General features: G+C 44.5%; 9 protein-coding genes across 9 annotated transcripts; 6 read left to right on the top strand and 3 right to left on the bottom strand.

Annotated features, from left to right (window-relative positions):
* Positions 1–69: 69 nt before the first annotated feature.
* VTP01DRAFT_2760 (uncharacterized protein) lies at positions 70–1,123 on the bottom strand (the record flags this gene model as incomplete). Its single annotated transcript, XM_069381257.1, has 2 exons — positions 70–491; positions 559–1,123. The coding sequence occupies 2 exons, from the start codon at positions 1,121–1,123 to the stop codon at positions 70–72; spliced, it is 987 nt and encodes a 328-aa protein (XP_069236967.1).
* A 634-nt stretch (positions 1,124–1,757) lies between these two features.
* Positions 1,758–2,093, bottom strand: VTP01DRAFT_2759 (uncharacterized protein; the record flags this gene model as incomplete). Its single annotated transcript, XM_069381255.1, has 1 exon — positions 1,758–2,093. The coding sequence occupies one exon, from the start codon at positions 2,091–2,093 to the stop codon at positions 1,758–1,760; it is 336 nt and encodes a 111-aa protein (XP_069236966.1).
* Positions 2,094–2,802: 709 nt separating this feature from the next.
* VTP01DRAFT_2758 (uncharacterized protein) lies at positions 2,803–4,990 on the top strand (the record flags this gene model as incomplete). The annotated part of the gene is made up of 6 exons (XM_069381254.1): positions 2,803–2,984; positions 3,074–3,335; positions 3,397–3,454; positions 3,514–3,668; positions 3,749–3,905; positions 3,975–4,990. The coding sequence occupies 6 exons, from the start codon at positions 2,803–2,805 to the stop codon at positions 4,988–4,990; spliced, it is 1,830 nt and encodes a 609-aa protein (XP_069236965.1).
* A 262-nt stretch (positions 4,991–5,252) lies between these two features.
* VTP01DRAFT_2757 (uncharacterized protein) lies at positions 5,253–7,864 on the top strand (the record flags this gene model as incomplete). The annotated part of the gene is made up of 9 exons (XM_069381253.1): positions 5,253–5,285; positions 5,787–5,920; positions 5,985–6,246; positions 6,307–6,373; positions 6,455–6,657; positions 6,733–6,847; positions 6,913–7,112; positions 7,188–7,407; positions 7,473–7,864. The coding sequence occupies 9 exons, from the start codon at positions 5,253–5,255 to the stop codon at positions 7,862–7,864; spliced, it is 1,626 nt and encodes a 541-aa protein (XP_069236964.1).
* A 324-nt stretch (positions 7,865–8,188) lies between these two features.
* Positions 8,189–8,500, top strand: VTP01DRAFT_2756 (uncharacterized protein; the record flags this gene model as incomplete). The annotated part of the gene is made up of 1 exon (XM_069381252.1): positions 8,189–8,500. The coding sequence occupies one exon, from the start codon at positions 8,189–8,191 to the stop codon at positions 8,498–8,500; it is 312 nt and encodes a 103-aa protein (XP_069236963.1).
* Positions 8,501–9,082: 582 nt separating this feature from the next.
* On the top strand, positions 9,083–10,704 carry VTP01DRAFT_2755 (uncharacterized protein; the record flags this gene model as incomplete). Its single annotated transcript, XM_069381251.1, has 3 exons — positions 9,083–9,462; positions 9,528–10,318; positions 10,388–10,704. 3 exons carry the CDS (start codon positions 9,083–9,085, stop codon positions 10,702–10,704), a joined length of 1,488 nt encoding a protein of 495 aa, XP_069236962.1.
* A 193-nt stretch (positions 10,705–10,897) lies between these two features.
* On the bottom strand, positions 10,898–11,289 carry VTP01DRAFT_2754 (uncharacterized protein; the record flags this gene model as incomplete). Its single annotated transcript, XM_069381250.1, has 3 exons — positions 10,898–10,936; positions 10,996–11,145; positions 11,212–11,289. 3 exons carry the CDS (start codon positions 11,287–11,289, stop codon positions 10,898–10,900), a joined length of 267 nt encoding a protein of 88 aa, XP_069236961.1.
* Positions 11,290–12,050: 761 nt separating this feature from the next.
* VTP01DRAFT_2753 (uncharacterized protein) lies at positions 12,051–13,877 on the top strand (the record flags this gene model as incomplete). The annotated part of the gene is made up of 3 exons (XM_069381249.1): positions 12,051–12,350; positions 12,422–12,545; positions 12,610–13,877. 3 exons carry the CDS (start codon positions 12,051–12,053, stop codon positions 13,875–13,877), a joined length of 1,692 nt encoding a protein of 563 aa, XP_069236960.1.
* A 233-nt stretch (positions 13,878–14,110) lies between these two features.
* Positions 14,111–15,139, top strand: VTP01DRAFT_2752 (uncharacterized protein; the record flags this gene model as incomplete). The annotated part of the gene is made up of 3 exons (XM_069381248.1): positions 14,111–14,268; positions 14,344–14,711; positions 14,883–15,139. 3 exons carry the CDS (start codon positions 14,111–14,113, stop codon positions 15,137–15,139), a joined length of 783 nt encoding a protein of 260 aa, XP_069236959.1.
* Between the last annotated feature and the right edge of the window lie 1,911 nt (positions 15,140–17,050).

Here is a 17,050-nt window from a genome sequence, read left to right as displayed (position 1 = left end):
CCCTGACTGCAGGTCTCCACTCCTTCGTTCTGTACATATACATGTCAATTAGATGCAAGTTGTACATCTTTATTCAATTTTTTTGTTGCTGTTGTTGTTTTCATTTTTATTGTCTACTATGGGTTCCGAGTTCTCTGTAAGTGATGGAGGTTCGATGGCTGGAGGGTCGGTAACTGTTGTGAGCATGTAAGCAGCCGCAGCCTGCGCAACACCGTATCCAACGAAACCGACGACTGGTACGCGAATGAGAATGTATGCAATTGCCGAGAATCCAAACAAAACATCCTTGCGGCCACTAAACCATTTGCGCTTCTCCTTGTGTGTCATGTTCATCCGAACAAAGTATGGTTCCAAAAGCTCACGCATAAGAGCGCGCATGCCAATGAGAGCACGGATGATAGCCATTGTCATCCATCGAGGTAGCAATAAAAAGCAGATACCAACTGCTACGCCTTGCGTTCGACCCAGCGATTTGAAAGTAGCATAGGCACCTATGCCAAGGAATAGTTAGTCACATCAAGCCGACGATTCTATTTATGCCCTATTTCTTCTTGTTACCTGCCGCTGGAAACACGAATCGGCCTACAATAGGCAGCAGGGATAGCAGATAGATTAATATACCGAGTCGCAGTTTCTTCCATGAACGTCGACAGTAATCTTTCATGTTGGACCAATATTCTTTTCGGTACTTTCTCTTTGCAAGCGACTGCGCGTACGGTGTTCTATCTGGATGTTGGGAGTCGATGAACCTGAGCGACTCCATAAACATGTCGTCGAGCGGTTTCGGATACACGTAGCGCATAAACAAGAGAGCGAGGAATGGCAGCGACGATACGGTTTCTTTAAGAACACGGTTGGTGGCACTGAGAAACTCGTCTGCTGCTGCACCGTTGCTGCCGTCGGCGTTGGTGGGACTGACGATCCATACCAAGAATCTTAGGAGGTGGAGCGGCAGACCAATGACCAGGTTCGCGATCCCGAGCAAGACAAAGGACACAATGGACAGGTACAAAAAGATACGCAGGAACCGATGCTGCCGAATGCGAGGGTTCTTGAGCACCAGGGAAATGCCGGTGACAGCCTGCTCGGCACCTCGTTCAAGTCCTTGCAAAGTCCAGGGCATACGAGCCTAACCTAGTTGGAAAAGGAAAGTAGTAGTAGTAGTAGCGGGTGGGTGGAGTTGTGTATTATTATAGCTACTAGGTAGCAAGCCGAGAAAAAAATGTCAAAGTCGTTCTTGTTCTTGTCATGCACAAAGCGCTGCTTTTGGAAATTTGAACCTTGTAGGTTGCACCAAGAGATGCTCCTCCTCGATTCTTGGTTACTGCAGTGCTGAATAGGCTTCATGACGATGGATGAAAATTACAGAAATATATATTAACATCAATGTTAATAAGGAGACTGTGCGGTAAGGAGAATATTTCATGACAGGAGTCTGGTTCTCAACGAGTTACAATGTGAATGAGCTGTTGAGACAAACTTTGACAGAGCTTTAAGAAAACGCAGACTACTGTAGCCATGGTTGGCAAACGCGTCCGTAGACTTGTAGAAACCTACGTTTCAAGTGCAATAATTATCATAGCTCTCATAGTCGACACAAAAGCGGCTCTGACTTGAACGATAAAGGCAGCTGCGACGATGAATGAGGCCAGTGGATCCCCCGTGCAAGCCTGGTGGCCAGCCTCGTTGCAAAGCCTGTCTGTTTGGTATCATATGAAAGCTGGGCGAATTTTATGACATGGGACAGTTCAAAGATATCATTCAATACGGAAAATCGAGGTAGTTAAATTATAGCAAAGTCTCGAAGGCGTCAATCTCGTTGACGTTCCTTGTAGGTGCGTCTCGGAGTCTAAAACGGTCCTGCTCCTTACAGCATTCGTAACATTCTGCGATTTGAGGACGGCGGTGAATCCTGAACCGAGAGCAGCCCTGAGTTCCCGACTACGTAGGCACATGGCAGGCACCTGAAAGACCATTGAAGCGTGGAAGGCGGCTAGAAGACAACAGGATCTGTCCCACTGTTGCAAGCTTACGCAAAAGAATCTCCAGTATTCGGGAGCTTTGATGATAAGTTCAAAGACGGCGATGGTCATTCCACAATGATCTTGATGAGGCAAATCCAGAAAGGAAAAACCCCAGAATCTTGGGACTGCAAATCCCCGGAATTCGACAAGATCTCAGTTACCAAATCAAAAGTTGTCGGACAACAGGGATTTAAGATCACACCTTTCTGCACAATATCTAGCTGCTATCCTTTTTATACAACTAGCCATTTAATGAACACTGTACATTAGCAACCTTATTTCGAAAATACCGTCGTCTTCTTTGCAATATCTTCCATCATCTAAAGTTGTAGACAATTCTTGTTTGTTTTACAAAAAGTCAGAATCGAACATTTGGTTATATGAACGTTATTGCCGATCGCGGTATTGTAGAATCATTGCTCCGTAGACAACCATGGTTTCCTCAGAACTAGAAACTCCACCCTCATTGTAGTATACAAGTTTTGCAATAATGACCTTGGCAGGCGCTGTCCAAAAAAAGATACAGGGACAACAAGATTACATCGGACTCCAATGGACCCTTTAATATTGTTCAAGCTCACAATAGGTCACACAGCTTGCAGCGTATCTGATGACTTGCTTGTATGTGTTATCAGATCATAGTCAATGGAAGTGCAAAAAAGATCTATGTGTTACGCTACTCGGGTAATCCAAGCGCGCCCCAACCGGTCCATATAATGTCATTATTCTATATTTTTTCTTTTTGTTACTCTTTGCATGCACTGCTTTGCTCGTTTCAATGGCAATGAATGATCATTCTGATAGGGTTAGCGTGCTTTCGGGAGCAGCTGCTTTAGTAGCTGGATCTGCCGCAGCAGCAGCACCCCCAAAAGAAGACGCTATAGTCTCGCCTGGTGTGAGGAAAGTGCAGCTTGTCAAGCAGTTTACAACCAAATATGACATATGGGTTGTGTTCCTTGGGTACGCAGAAGCAATCCTTGAGTTTTACTTATGTTTGGCTACCACCGGCCGTGCACACTGATCATCCTTTTCTTTATTTACATATTCAGTTTATTGTTCCTGCACTGGGCCTATTCTTGGGAAGGCTATCTAACAACAACGTTGAATTCAGCCGTGGCAGGTATCCTCGGCGCCGCAAACCTCTTGAGTATCGCAAGTACTGTCACCCGTATACTACAAGCCGTTCTGTTTCCTATCTACTCCAAACTCTCTGATATGATTGGACGTGCCGAGGCATTCACTGTTGCTGCAGTCATTTACTCTGTTTCTTTTATCATCCAGGCTACGGCTAACAACTATGGCACCTTTGTGGTATGTTATAAATTACATCAAATTTGCACAGACTACTGAGATATCCATGTCAGGGCGGCAGAGTAGTCAATACTCTCGGGACACAGGTATCATGATTCTTATGCCTATTCTTGTTGGAGGTATGCAACTTTGCAAAAGCTTGCCTAGCACGATAACTTTGCTAAGTGAAGACTACAAGATATGACAACCGTCCGACAGAGAGGCTTTTACCACGGCATATTCAACCTTCAACCCTCATCAATCTTTTCTGAACCACGTATGCGGCTGACAGCTTATACTACTCTGGCAATTGGCACTGGGGCTATGGACAAATGCCCATTCTTGCTGCAGGCTGTGTGATTCCACTCGTAATCGGTCTTTAGCTACCTCAAATCAGATTCAAGCGCGCCGGTTTGTACAAGGAAAACTTAAAGGAGCGCAAAAAGTATTATGGAGAGCGCACTGTCTGGCAAGAGTTCCTGTATTTCTGCAACGAAGTCAATGCCATTGGCAGTATCTTGCTCGTCGGTGCGCTCACAATGTTGCTGCTTCCTTTTGTCTTGGTAAAAACCTGGGACGGCTGGATTGGCTGTAAGCGTTTACATATGCGTGGTATAAATGATGTCTGTTGTATTGACTTCGATTCGAAAATAGGACCAGGTCGCACCTTGGGAACCCTTATTGCCGGTGTTGTCACTTGGGTTATTCTCATCGTCTGGGAAGTCAAGTATGCTGAAAACCCTGTTCTTCCAATCAACCGATGGCCAAACAAGACGGCAGTTTACGGTGCCCTTGCAGTATCCACCGTAACCATCGTCTCATCCACCAATTGGCTTTATCTTTCAACTTACTTTCAAGTAACTCGCCGCATCTCACCGGGCAAAGCTACGCTTTTGAGTCGCGGCTATAACGTTGCTTACATTGTCGTCCAAGTCGTCGATGGTTTGCTCATGATGAAGACCAAAGTCTGGCGTCCGTATGTCTGGACTGGTATCGCATTGATGATTCTTGGTATTGGCCCCATTATTCCAGCTCGTTATCCAAACTCTAGCGATGTCTTGATCGTCTTTGCAGAAGCCATTGCTGGTCTTGGCTCTGGTATGATGGATATTCCTATCACTGTAGCCATCGAGAGTACTGTCCCGACGAAAGTAAGTATAAATATTTCAGAATTATCGATCGTCTTAACTAATCCAATATGCAGATCTGCAATGATGACATCTTTGTATCAAATCGGCGGTGCAATTACCGGAAGTGTTGGTTCTACCGTGGGCGGTGCCGTCTGGAACCAAACGATCCCCAAGGAGATTGAAAAATCTGGCTTCAATGCATCTGAAATTACCAAGATCATGGGTAGCATCACCTATGCTCAAAGCTTGCCCGATGATGGCACTTATCAGGCCGTCCAGTATGCTTACGGTGAAGCCCAGAAGATTCTCAGCATCGTTGCTGTCTGTGCATCCTTTGTCTGCTTCTTGTTTACCTTGGGCATGAAATCTTTCAGCCTGGACGATCGCGACGCCGAACACCAGCTCCAAGATAACGACAAGAATGCTGCACCGGAAGAAGTTATTACAAAGGTTGATACCTCTACTACTAAGAATAGCGGCATGGAGGAGAAAATTGCTGCTGATAATGACCAACAAATTTCTTCCACGCAAAATGAAAAGCATTAGATTGTACTTTGTGGCATTGATTTTTATACGATATTACTTTTTTCTTACAATTAGTATCCATTTGTAATTGTAATAATATCTTTATAGATAGAGCAACTGTCCAAAAAGCTTACCTTATATATTCATATATATCCAATATTCAATCAAAGCCTTCTGTAAGGTAGTAGAAGGCCAAGCCTGTAAATTGATTGTATTTGATGTCATTGAAAAGTACTACGTCTGTGGAATGCCTAATCCTAAAGTAGCATAGCATCGCAAAATTATGCCACCAGCACGCAAGCAATGGCGAGATCAGGTAAGAATAGTTCCAATCATTGCGCGACACCCTTATCGGCGAAGCTGTTGAATCGACAAAGAATTGTGCTATCAACCATGGAGCCGGATATATTTAGATGCACTTATAAGGAAGAGAGCTGGATACGAAAGCTTTATGACTATTCTGCTTTTGACAACTCTAGCGAGCGTCATTTCACTGTTCTCCCAGTCATGGAAAACATGGAAATTTCGAAACATTGTCTGCTACCATTGGTAACATCAATGCAAAATGTACCTCTTTCTGCTTGCCGATCCCCTTTGTGCATAGCTTTAGCAAATCGACAAATTGCTATATAGAAGCATGAGAGGCAAGAATAAAAGTGTACATTAAGTGCATCATCAATGTCCGATAGCAGGCTTGGCTGCCGATTAGCCTGCTTGAAACTATGACCCGAAAGTATAACTGCAAATAGTTCATCCTTTAATGGCAAAAATTGTTTGATCTCTATCCTTTCTTTGGCAAACTTCGTTCATGACCAAGTCTATTATCACCGTCAATGATCAACGTGCACTCGCTACACCTGCTGCTAGCTTTCTAATCCCGCCTGGTGTGAGAAAAGCACAGCTCAATAGGCAATTTGCGAACAAAAATGATGTACTTTTGGCATTCATTGGGTACTGTATGGCTTTTGCAGAAATCATTGTACTGAGATACTCGGATCTAATGCGCTCGTATTAGATTACTGTTGCTGCTTTGGGCATACTCGTGGGAAGGATATTTGACAAAAACCCTCGATCCTGTTGAATCCAGCAATTTCGGCGCTGCGAATCTGCAGAGCATTTTGAGCATGATTTCGAGAATTCTGCAAGCAGCCTTGTTTCCACTTTACTCGAAGCTTTCTGACACGATTGGGAGAGCAGAGACTTTGATTGTTTCTATGGTATTTTACACGGTATCCTTTGTTGCTCAAGCTACTGCTAACAGTTACGGTGTTTTTGTGGTAAGAGTTCCAAGATCAAGAATGAACATTGTAGACAAGATAGCTGCTCTTCCTAAACAGGCTGGCTCTGTTGTAAATACACTTGGACGTGCAGACATTACGCTTCTTTTGCCTCTCTTTGTTGCAGGTGAGTTGTAACCAAAACTGTCACGGATGCAGTGTAAAGAACTGAAAAAATAATGTTCATTTCCGTCCATCACTCATCAAGATATGGCCACGGTTCGACAGCGAGGATTCTATCACGGACTGTTCAAGCTACCTACCTTGATCAACATATTCTGTACATCCTTCGTGGCAAACGATTTGTATTATTCCGGCAATTGGCGATGGGGATATGGTCGGCAGCCTATTATAGCAATTGCATGCGTTGTGCTGTTACTGGCTGGTCTCTGCCGACCACAGTTACGACTTGTACGCAGTGAGTCTTACCAAGAATACCTGGATGACCGCAAACAGCTTTGAGAGGGTGCCAGTGCTTTACAAAAGTGTGAGCGGTTTTGCATTGAGATCGATACGGTTGGGTGCCTGTTGCTCGTTGGTGGATTGGCGATGCTGCTTTTGCCGTTTGTATTGGTGGATACGTGGGGTGGATGGACACCTTGTAAGGAACGCAAATTTTTGCGTAGAAGAGCTGCAAACTGTATATATAATACGTTTTACGTCTAGCCAAGACATTAGGTACCTTGATTGCCGGATGTATCAGCTGGATAGCATTTCTTATTTGGGAGCTCAAATTCGCCAAGATACCCGTTTTTTCACCTATCCATCAGCGAGCGAACAGGACGGCTATATATGGTATCCTTGCGCTATCGGCTGCTGAGTTCACCACGTCTACAAACTGGCTCTACCTGTCTACTTACTTGCAAGTGACCCGCCGAATATCTCCTGGTTAAGCTACGTTGCTTGGCCGTGGCTACTACGTCGCACACATTGTGCTCCAGCTGGCTGTGGGCTGGCTGATGATGAAAACGAAAACGTGGCGCCCGTACCTATGGATTGGTGTCGCCTTGATGACTCTGGGCGTCGGTCTGCTTATTCCAGCCCACTTGCCGACCTCGAGCGATGGATTAATTGTTATCTCGGAGACTGTAGCAGGTTTCGGTGCTGGTATGATTTACGTCCCACTCACCGTTGCCATTCAAAGCGCTGTTCCACACCAAGGTTTGTAAATCTCCTTTTTGTTTTCAATTAATGCAATGATACAGCTTACAGCGTATGAATCTCAGATGTATCCATGATGACGTGTTTGTATCAAGTTGGCAGTGCCGTCACGGACAGTATCAGTGACTCTATTGCAGGAGCGATTTGGAACCAGATGATACCGCGAGAACTCGCACATCAAGGTTTCAATGCAACTGAAATCAAACATATCATTGAAAGTATCACGTACGCGCAAAATTTGCCTGATAATGGCACATATCAGAGTGTGAAATATGCATATGGCGAAACTCAAAAGGTGCTCAGTATCATTGGTATCTGTACATCCTTGACACCTTTGCTGTTTACGCTGGGTATGAAAACATTCTTTTTGGATGATCGCGATGCAGAGCATCAGCAGCAGCTTTTTCAAGAACAACAAGATCTATCACCTCCTTCAGAAGCCGTTGTTAAAGCATAGCACTCCACGGTCGAGGATACGGACAGGATATCCAAAAATCGGTGTGAGTGGGCCCGCACGCAGACGTTCTCCGTTCTTAGCTCGCGATCTCCGCTTTTCCCTAAAGATTGCTGCCGAAATTTCACGCCTTTCTTTCCCTTTCATTCTAGCATACATAAGCAACAAAAAGAAATGTATATTACGTTATCACTCCTAACAATACTCAGTCTCTGTACTCTGGTTTGCTTCGGCGAGTCCTTGTCAATACAGTCCAATAACACATCTCTACATACAACAAACGATGAGGTATTTTTTCATCAATGCTATTGTACGCAGCTAAACTCAATGCCAACGGGCTATGCGAAACAAAACCAGGTAGACGAGAGTATACCGCCACCTCCAATCGGCCAATACTACACTACACCAGTGTTACTCACGAATGCAGTCCTTTTTTACGTCGGCTGTGCTGTTAGCATTACACTCTGGTTGTCAGGTTACGCTTTGGAAAAATGGGAAGACAGTGTAGATGGTGATATCAACAGCAAAGACGATGATCAAGTACCTGAAGTGGACGAGGACCAAGTTGGTCTGCTTTACGAGAACAATGCAGGCAACACCAACTATGGTACCATTCAACGACTTTCTGATAACACTTGAGCATGCCAGATCTCAGATAACGCATATATGTACATATTACAGTATACCATATACCCCTTTAGATCACGCGCTGCGTTTTATGTAATTCATTTATACACATTGAAACTGAAATATATTCTTTGCGTAGTGCAAAGGATGGACGGGGAACGGTCATGTACCCCTTCTGAGAGGTCACGGGGAATTCGACACTGCATTCAGCACGGACACAACTCCCTCATACGATGCTTTTGCGGGAAGCAGGCTTTGCAAAAAAGGGGTCCTTGACTTATCTGATCGAATCTGATTAGATCGTTACCAGATTCCTTCTCAGCGCAGCAAACAATGGAGATAACATTTTTTACCGCGGCCCTGTCACTTTCCTCCTCCTACTTATACAGAATGCAAAACATACATCCGCATCCAATACATCCAACTTCGGATTTTCACAAGGCAGGATATTTGTATTTGTTGTTTTGCTGGACTCTTTTCCTGGTCTATTGTTTATACTATCAAACGGACCAATTCTTAAAAACATGTTTCCTACGCCGTCGACGTCGACAGTTACAACGGATTGTCAGCAGCCGCAAAATCGACTCAACATGCATGACACCTATGGATACCTTTAGTGACCTATTTCGTCCACTAGAATACACATTAACGGTACCTTACGTTGCAACAATGATATCCATCAAGCATCTTATCTGCATGACCCTTTTCATCATCATAAATGCATTGTTCGTGCTGTACGGACCATTCACCCTCCATCCTTACTACAAACATTACAGCTTACCACCATGGGGTCTGCTCGATCGCCGTGCATCCTACGTCGGCATGGTGAACTGGAGTTTTGCTATTGTCTTGGGAACGCGAAATTCGCTGCTCACGCGCATGTCTGGACTCACGTTTGAGGCATTGATACCGTTCCATCGCTGGGTATCCAGAGTTGGACTTGTCGAGATGTTGCTCCACAGTTTTTACCGAATGTAATCATCATTTCCCGATTCATTTATTGGCTTGACAATCCGTGAGTGTACTGATAAGCATTTAGGTACGACGGTTATTTCTACAATTACAAATTTTGGGATATATTCTTCTACACCGACGAATGGACATCCGGAACAATCAGCTTGCTTGGTTATGCTATCCTCTTTGTCACCTCTGTTAACTACATTCGACGGCATCATTTCCGTATATTCTACTACTCCCACATCTTTGGTTATCTATTTGGCACCATATTCGCATTCATGCACGAGGTCACATGCATCTACTTTTTCGTGCCGCCAGTTTTGCTGTGGATCCTTGACCGCGTCTTGAGATCGTACTATTCTTGGAGTCAGCCTGCAAAGTTGCTAGAACTCAAAGAACACCATCGCAAAATCGTCCAAGCGACGTTCGAGTATAGCCGCGCTGGTCTGTTCCGACCAGGCCAATACATCTTTACTACCTTTCTAGATAAGCCGAAAGCAAGCTGGAGGCAATATGCGGATTGGTATCCTATGACAATTTCGGATGTAAATTTCAGGCAGAAGAATGTGGACAGAAAATCCAGCGATAGAGGCAGCTCATCGCCTTCAGCAGCAGCATCGATACATATCAAAGCTCTAGGCGATGGTACTCGACAGTTAATGGAATCGGTGGTACGAGGACAAGATCTCGAGCTAAGAGTGGATGGACCATATGGCCCGCGCCTGCGTTACCGTGACTACAAGGTCGTAGCCCTCTTTGCAGTCGGAATCGGTATCACGCCGGCGCTTACAGTACTGAGAGATTGCATCGAAAGCTCCAGGCGACGATCATGTGTTCAACGGGTATATCTGACTTGGTCAGCAACCCACGCAGGTCAGTAAGATAAACAATCTGCTCGAAACCAAAGAAAGGAATACTCATCCTGATTTTCTGATTCTTCAGAGGAAGTTGAACCTTTTGTCGATTATCTTGTCCATTGCATCCGGCTCCCCTCGCCGGTCGAGTTAGATTTAAATATTCATTTGACACGTGAGACAGACGATGCCAAGTGCTTGCGTCTCTCTGAAAGCCTCGAAACCTGCAATATCATCATCGGCAAACGACCGAATATCCCAGATTCTATCGACAAAATCGCGGACCAAGTTGATCATACAAGTGTATGGGTTCACACTTGTGGTTCCGTTCAGTTTATGACGACTGTCATTAACGAAGCAATCCGTCATCGCTTTGATTTCCACCACGAAACATTTGAATTTTAGAACACTTATATAGCCAACTTGTCTATGATCTCATACATCGTTTTAAACCCCTTAAGCGTAAAATGTCATGTATCGCTATCAAATCACATTGCATCGCAAAGCCCTTTTGACACAGAGTTTTGCCATCGGGTTGAGTGTATTACATCTATTATGATAATTGACTTGTTCCGTTTATTGCTGGTATCTACACTGCTCATTGCTTTGCCTGCCATTCCTCGGGAGTGTAGGTTTTCTAACAACAGAGAAATTTTAGTTTCCCATTGGGGCACTTCAAAAGTATGTTAGACGTACTTGCGAGAAGGCATGGACCTTGCTGATCTCTTCCTTGAGAGTTTCGTTGACCAAGCGATGACGGGCTAAGGTGCGTTTTTCGCGAAACAATGGCGAGACAATTACGACTTCAAACATTTGGCCGCATCCTCCAGACTGATCTTCGATTTGCTATACATACAAGAATACACGATCAGAGAAAACCGGGTTGTCACTTGCGAATTCTCCAAGACCTACAACGTGCTCGGCCTGCAAGCGTTCAGTAATGGTTGCCTTAAGTGCTTCAGCTGTTACTCCAGAATGTGGGGCGGACATGTCTGTGTATGATAGATGTAGATAGCGTGCGGGCTCAGAGACAACGTAAAAGTGCCTCCACATCCGAATTTCATTTACATAGCCTTACTCCATAGAACACAGTAAGCTATCTAAATATCCAGTTCTACTGTATAAGAATACATCGAGAAAAAGAAACTCTCCTTATTTTCTTTCATTTGGTACAGTGCTGAGGATATATCATCCATGGAAAAAATTGCCCCCAATCAAAAGAACATTTTACGACGTCCCGCCTTTCTATCTGATATGTTCGCTTATAAAGAGATTAGACTTCATGAGTTATCTCTTTTATTTTACCTTTTATTTTTTACATTTACCATCCACCTTTTTCTTCTCTATTCCTAATATCGATAATCCACGTATCAGCAGGTTCATAACATAAATTTGGAATTGATCCATAATTTGATGTCGTTTACGTAATTTATGTAAAAAATGTAGAATAGCCGGCTGTTGACGCTCGCATGCACAATCAAACATTAATGCTGGCTATGACAAGTAGCAGTGCTTCCTACTCTGCAAGGAGCTGACAGCAAGGATACCGTTGAAGAGGCACACGACGAACGCTTTCTTAACTTCTCAGTTCGACACGTCTCGGGACTACCAAATTTGGCAGCGGGCTCAATCAAAGGGGGGAATTCATGCCAACAGGGCCTGGGTGTGGGCGCTTATGAGTGTGTCAAGTGTCTTTCTTTCTCAACTACTGCACCCTCCCACCCCTTTAATCGGCTTTTGAGCGTCACTTTATGAACAAGCTCAAAACAACTCTTTTACGAACACACATTTCCAAGCACGCAGAAGAACGAAGGTCACAGCAGTTTGCCAAACGACTCAGTGCTGCGCATCAGGCATCCATTATTGATGATGACAGGATCCACAAGGAACCACCGCCAAGAGTAGAGCTGGACGAGCTCTCTGACCGAGAGCGGCCGGCCTACCGCTCCTGGTGGAAAGACCTTGACCCATTCAATATTGGTCGCCTTGACAACGCCGCTGTTCTCAAGTTCTTGACCGGCTTTGGTCTCGCTGAATACAAGCTAGAACAGGCAAGTCAACTGCGTGCCCGCGTTGTTGCTTTTGGGTAGATCTTAATTGATGTTGATTTGTCAATTGATAGATATTAGCGCTATTCAAAGATTGCGTGGATGGTATCGATGAATTGCAGTTCTACGCTATCCTGAGATTAGTTGCACATGCCCAGAATGGACGCAGTGTCAGCCGAGAGATGGTGTATCTTGGAGGTAAAGCAACAGTGCAAAAGTGCATGACATCAAGAGATGAATACTGAATACATTTTCAATGCAGCACCCGTACCTCACTCTCAAACAAATGCTATTGATGCATTAATAAAACCAGCAATGACGACCAACTCTTCTGCAAATTTCACACCACAGCAGCAGATGGCGATGGCCACACGTGCGAGCGATCCAAGCGGCTCTCTAGGGTTTGATGCATGGCAGAAGCAACAGCAGCAACAACAGCAGCAGCAGCAGCAGCCGCGACCGTCATGGATGGGCACAGACCAGCATATGCAGCCACGACCAACTTCTTGGTATTTTGGTCAAACGCAGTATCAAGCCTCGAATGTTGTTCCTTCGGCACCATTTTTATCGCCTATTGCCACATCGTCGCAAGCTCACGCGAGTGATAGCAATCCAGTGGCAATTAACACACACCTTTTGTTTGATCAGCAACAAGAGAATATCAACAACGCATTTCCTCAGACATTTGACACTCCGAGACGGTCGAGTGAACTTGGCACACCATACGCAACAATGAATAATAATAATAACCATCGACTGTCATGGGCTCAGCAACCCCAATCACTTTCTAGTACGACCGCCGAGGCGATTGCCAAGAACGAGCAAAAGGCCACACATGGACATTCAAGATCACGCTCAGTTCCTTACGCAGTTCCTTCAGATACACCCACGGACCAAGCAGGAGGATTCATGTTCGACACCGTTGGCGCAACAACTGAAAAGCAACAATCAAACCATCGACCGTCACCGTTGCCATCGCGAGTTTCCATGGACGCTGACTCGTTTCAGAGACTTTCTTCTGCCATTGATACCGGTCAATCTCTGTTGTTGACAAAGAAATTTGTTCCGCCCAAAGCATCCAATAATCCATTCGAGAGCGGGATAGAAGATTCACCAAGGACTGACAACGCCTCAGCTAATATATCGCACAACCATAGTCCATTTGCAGACGAAAGCGACAATGCTAGTTTAGAAGCAAGTGCGCCTCCGTGGCCTAACATCAATGACAGACCTAACAAAGACAATGTATACCCGCCGCCCGTTCCCCCACAGTCAACTAAACCCTTGTACCTCAAGTATGCTCGCAACTGGTTCGATCAAAACAACGTGATGCTACGGAGAACCCACAGCTACGGGACATCACACAAAACAAACAAACCTCACCCGGCAGATCCATTCAACAATGTTATCTCAGCTGACAATATTCCCGCAACAAAAGGTGCCAAGCTATTTGGGTCACCTACAGACTCCTCCTCAGTGCGACTCTTTAGGCATCGCTCTGACGGTTCCTCGCTGGCTACCAGACGATAAATATTCATCATTCATACCCCTTTGTGGATTCTTTCACCTTCTTTCCTTCTAATATCCGCTTTGCTCTGTTATATTTCTCTCTAAATTTTTCACTACTACTTCTTGGCGATCGAAAACATGTGTTAATAGATGTCTCATAAATTCAATACATAAACATAAGCCAAAGGTAAAAAATTTTTCCACATCGGCAAACATATAGCTTTTCATCGATCGATCGATTGAATCAGACAACGATGGACAAGGTTGTCTCATCGGCGATGTCGACAGGCAGGACAACAAACAGCAGGGCACAATCATTTGTTTATTCCCTGGCGCTCGCCGCTCGATGCAACAAGGTCGATACATACTATTCACCGTTCGAAGACTGTGTCTTACCTTTGTATTCAAGTGGGTTTCTGCATGAACTCAGTGTATGCGATCCAAAAAGATGAAAAGAGTTATCACCAGAAAGATATAAATACACCAGGGTTCTGGGAGACCTGGGAAGCATCAATTACTTGCATTTACGTACATCAACAAACAACAAACATGCGCCCTGCAGCTTCCCTCCGTCTCCACCATATTGGAAAGGCCGGTTTTCGAACGGTCCTACGTGGCTCGAGTACGTTGCCGAGAAGATTGATTACAAGGTAGTCAACTTTGGTCACGGTGGTGCGACTACCGACAACGCACATGCCTACTCTGAATTCAACGGCTACGTTGTGCCGGGCGTCTTGCAGCAAGTTGAGAACCTCCCGGTCGACGGCGCAGAAGACGACCTGTATATCATTTACATTGGCTACAACGACCTGAATGGTATTGTCAACCCAGATCAGTACAAGATTGTCAAGGAAGGTTACACAGTCGATGATATGTGATCGATGGTGTCATCAAGACGATCCACAAAATAAAGGAAAAGTACAATGGCAAGCAATTCTGTATTTTCAACGCGCCTCTCGTCGATGCCTGGCCGGTCATCAAGGACTAGGACAAGGATTGGATGCGCAAACTCATCAAAGAGTACAGCTCAGGTCTCGAAAAGAAAGCAAAGGAAATTAACGGCATCGAGGTCAAATTCGTTGACGACCACTCGTTCTGGGAGGATGTCTTGGCGAACCCTCTCAACTGACAATGGACCTTGCATCCCTGGCATCGGTAACACCGACGAATGTTCTGATCTTGAGAAGCACTTTTTCTGGGATAGCTATCATCCAGAAGCCAAGACGCACAAGGCTTTCGGTGCTTGGGCATTCAAAGAACTCAAGAAGAATTACGATTTCTAGTCCTTTTACTAATATCCTCATATTACTTATCAACCAAATAAATGATGGGAACTACATTTGAATTATCCGAATGCACAATTACCATTGAGAAACAACGGGTAGACTGGATTAGCTTAGTTTGTGGCGGATTTATACATATTATCTGAGTATACATCTAAGCCTTTTACTCATTGATATACATGCATCATGCTTACAACTTCTATTCAGTAGAAGTGCTATGTGCAGAGAAAACGAGCAATTTCCATTACGTATAACCGTCCGTTTTTGGTGGCCACACTACTTGGTGCGTTCACTACACTGTATGCACATAATATCGCAAAGGCCGATGAGGTCGTAAAATCAAAACACGACTGTTTGTTTTATCGTAGACCGCAGAGTGCTCCCATATAATACAAAGGATCAGAGGAAAATGCAGAATGTAAAGTTTCGGTGCGCATGTCTTGAGATGGAATCCTGCTCTAGACTACTAGCCTCCTGCTCCACCCGAGAATCCATCCCTTGACGCGTGTACGAGGAGCGTCAACGAATTTGACGCCTTCAAGACTTTGCTATAATGTAGCTACCTCGATTTTCCGTATTGAATAATATCTTTGAACTGCCCCATGTCATAAATTCACCCAGCCTTCATATAATACCAAACAGCCAGGTTTTGCAACGAGGCTGGCCACCAGACTTGCACGGGGGATCCACTGGCCTCATTCATCGTCGCAGCAGCCTTTATCGTTCAAGTCAGAGCCGCTTTTGTGTCGACTATAGAAACTATTGTTATAGCTATCGTATTTGTAACATAGGCTTCGACAAGTTTACGGATGTGCATGCCAACCGTAGCTACAGTAGCCTGCGTTTTCTTAAGCTATGTCAAAGTTTGTCACAACAGCTCTTTCGTTGAGGACCAGACTCTTGTCATCATCAAATATACTCTCTTTACCGCGCAGGCTCTTTATTGACACTGATGTCAATAATCTTAGTATTATTTTTCTCCATCGCCACAAAACCTTGGAGTTTGTTTTCCCTTTCCTTTTTCTGAGCATCATTACGTCAAATCTCTTGGGGTGGGCTCTTTTCGTTCTTGTCCTGTCACTCCACCTTCACTCCCATTTACTTTTGGATTTTATATCGAATGCATGATTTTGATGTGAGATTCTGTCTTTACAGCTTTCAAGGAATCTGTACATGCTGCATTTGTACCTGCACGCATCCGAAGATGCTATTTTGATCACACAGAGTGTATATTTACATTCATTGACGTCAAGCAAACCCTCCTCCAGGAGGCCATCCAGAATCAAAGAGCTTGCGCCTATTCCGTTAAACACGACCCGCTTCTCTGCATTTGAAGCTTGAAATATGTAGCATTTTGCTTCTCAATCCGTGTGCTCTTGGCATCCTTGAACTCCAACCACACTGCTGTTCTCTAAATGGATTGCCCAAATAAGCAATCAATCTTGCTAAGTTTCACCCGGGATTTCTAGGTCTTGCTACTAGGTTGTCAGTAGCCATACCGATAGACCAAAACAACTGTACATCACTTTTTTTCAGCTCGTGCATCAAGCTAATTCCCCATCGCTTGGCTTCTGTACGAAGGAGCCTCCGCATATGATGCGTATCTGAGTGCTGTTTATGATAATACGTAACACGCCTTAATACATATATTTTGGACTTATTGGAATACTCTGGTATATACAATGTTTCGAGTGGCATATCGATGCCAGTGTGGATCAGATGGCTGAGGCAGAAAGATATTATAACTCAGTTATTCAGCATTTAGCTGTGATGTATATGTGCAGTCGTTGCGGCATTACAACTGCCGTCGACACGGGTCGTTTGTTAAGAGAGATGAAGTACTAGAATGCTGCCTGATAGCAAGCAGTACGTATAGGCTTAGATGTAGGACATTTATATATCTTAAGCGGT

Source organism: Rhizomucor pusillus, assembly GCF_041956525.1.
Source record: "Rhizomucor pusillus strain CBS 183.67 unplaced genomic scaffold VTP01scaffold_14, whole genome shotgun sequence".
NCBI lineage: Eukaryota > Fungi > Mucoromycota > Mucoromycetes > Mucorales > Lichtheimiaceae > Rhizomucor > Rhizomucor pusillus.
This window is presented reverse-complemented; position numbering and strand designations above follow the sequence as displayed.